This window comes from Endocarpon pusillum, assembly GCF_000464535.1.
Source record: "Endocarpon pusillum Z07020 unplaced genomic scaffold scaffold3643, whole genome shotgun sequence".
Classification (NCBI taxonomy): Eukaryota; Fungi; Ascomycota; class Eurotiomycetes; order Verrucariales; family Verrucariaceae; genus Endocarpon; species Endocarpon pusillum.
Genome location: NW_006916345.1, coordinates 201,098 through 203,146, shown reverse-complemented (window position 1 = coordinate 203,146; position 2,049 = coordinate 201,098). Strand labels below are relative to the sequence as shown.

Sequence of the window (2,049 nt, the reverse complement as noted above, 5' to 3'; positions counted from 1 at the left end):
TCGGCTCCATTGTTGGTAGCACTCTGACAATGAGGAGTACGATTCACTCTGCGGACATCGCTCGAGCCTTGTACTATGTCGCACAGCCTTTTTGATTGCCTGCAACAGGTTAAGTCAGGCAAGCGAGTATGTGTGACTACGCCGATAAGGCTGATCCAGTGTTGTTCATCGGCTTACGGAGTATTAGATCAGTGTTTTGCGGTCGTCCGAAATTAGTGAAGTTGACTCTTTTTCAAGACGCGGACCAAATACGGACCAATATCTTGCAGAGGTGAAGGTTGGCGTAAAAACTAATGTCACCAACTTATATCATTTCCGATGTGCCTGACCTTTACCCTACTACTGAACCTCAATTTTGTATCAGGATATGTCCAAGTCCATATTGTATGAATAATATGATAGATCATAGTGCTCTGAATCGCATCTGAGTGGCTGTCGAATGCCCTTCGCCAGCATGTCCCAAAAAGACGAACAAGCTACGAAACAGGTTGCCCGAATATGCCTTTTCCGGTGGCTCCAGGCTCTTCGTTTCGAAAGACGTTCATCCTCTGAGAAACGGGAACATCATCCTGCTCCCAAAACTACGCCAACACGTCTTGACGAATCCCTCCAAGACGCGCCGCTTGATTCATTTTATCTTATCCAGAACGTTGCACAAAGTACGGTCTATTCAGAAGAGACAATACTATATCTAGCCTACGGGTCTAACCTATGTCGCGAAACATTCCGGGAGAAGAGAGGTATTAGACCCGTGTCTCAAATTAACGTGGTGGTTCCAGAGCTGGTTATGACATTTGATCTTCCGGGACTGCCCTACACGGAACCTTGCTTCGGTAACACAAGATATAGACAAGCGCCAGCCCCAGGAGACAGTGTTGGAAACACTGAAAAAGACAGATACCACAAGCAAATGTGGCACAAGGGTCTTGTTGGGGTCGTTTACGAAGTCACCCTGGCAGACTACGCCCATATAATTGCAACAGAAGGAGGCGGTGCTGCATACAAGGACGTACTGGTCGATTGCTACGCCCTACCAGATGATCCGAGTCTTCCTGTCCCAGCTATACCATCCGGAACAGCCTTCAAAGCGCACACCCTTTTTGCACCTCCTCCGGCGTCAGGAGGTGGCCGATTAGCTCGACCAGATCCTAATTACGCTCAACCCAGTCCTCGCTATATGAAGCTCATCACTGATGGCGCTACGGAACTCGTTCTGCCGTATGAATATCAAGAGCACCTGCACTCAATTCGTGGCTATCAGATGACTAGTACGAAACAGCGATTGGGCCAGTTCATATTTTTGTCAATCTGGGCGCCTCTTCTTGCTTTTATCTTTGGGGCAGGACGGACGTTTGCAGACAAGAAAGGAAGATACCCTCCATGGTTGACAACACTTGCTGCGAGCATATTCATTGGTGCATGGGCAAGCTATGATAGCTTTTTCAAGGATTTATTTGGAGACGGCGAGCGTACGATAGGGCTCGTATCGAGCCTGAACAGCCTGGATGAGAAACGGCCTTTACTGTTCAATTTGGCAGAGAGACAGCACGAGATCGTACCAGAGAAAAGACTAGAATCTACCGATACCATGGTGTAGAATGATAATGATAGGAATAGTTATTCCCATGCTTGCCCGAAGTATCCGTGCTGCCGAATGCGGCTTTTGCCTCGGCACAAAGATTATTTTGGCACAGCATTGATTGGATAGAAGCCTCGCTGACATAATGCATGCATCGTCGACGCCACCCTGCTCCACGGTTCATCTACTTCAATTTCAATTCCATCCCACTTCGACCCCTTCAAGACTGATTCCTCAGGCTGCCACACGAACACCCGTCTTCAAACAATACGATTGCAAAGATGGCAGCCCTCCGATCTACTTCACGATTACTCGCTCCATCAAGATCTCTTTTCCGACCAGTCGTGGCCTCGCGATCATATGCAAATATTGCCAGCATTGACACATCTGCGAGCAGGCCTCCCACACCGGCATCCCAGACCAAGCCCGTCAAAGAACCAGCGGCAGATGGAGACTCGAAGATCAAAACC

The 2,049-nt window shown here is 48.5% G+C and overlaps 1 protein-coding gene across 1 annotated transcript; it reads left to right on the top strand.

Annotated features, from left to right (window-relative positions):
* Window positions 1–454: 454 nt before the first annotated feature.
* On the top strand, window positions 455–1,597 carry EPUS_03496 (uncharacterized protein; the record flags this gene model as incomplete). Its single annotated transcript, XM_007804852.1, has 1 exon — window positions 455–1,597. One exon carries the CDS (start codon window positions 455–457, stop codon window positions 1,595–1,597), a length of 1,143 nt encoding a protein of 380 aa, XP_007803043.1.
* Window positions 1,598–2,049: the final 452 nt, after the last annotated feature.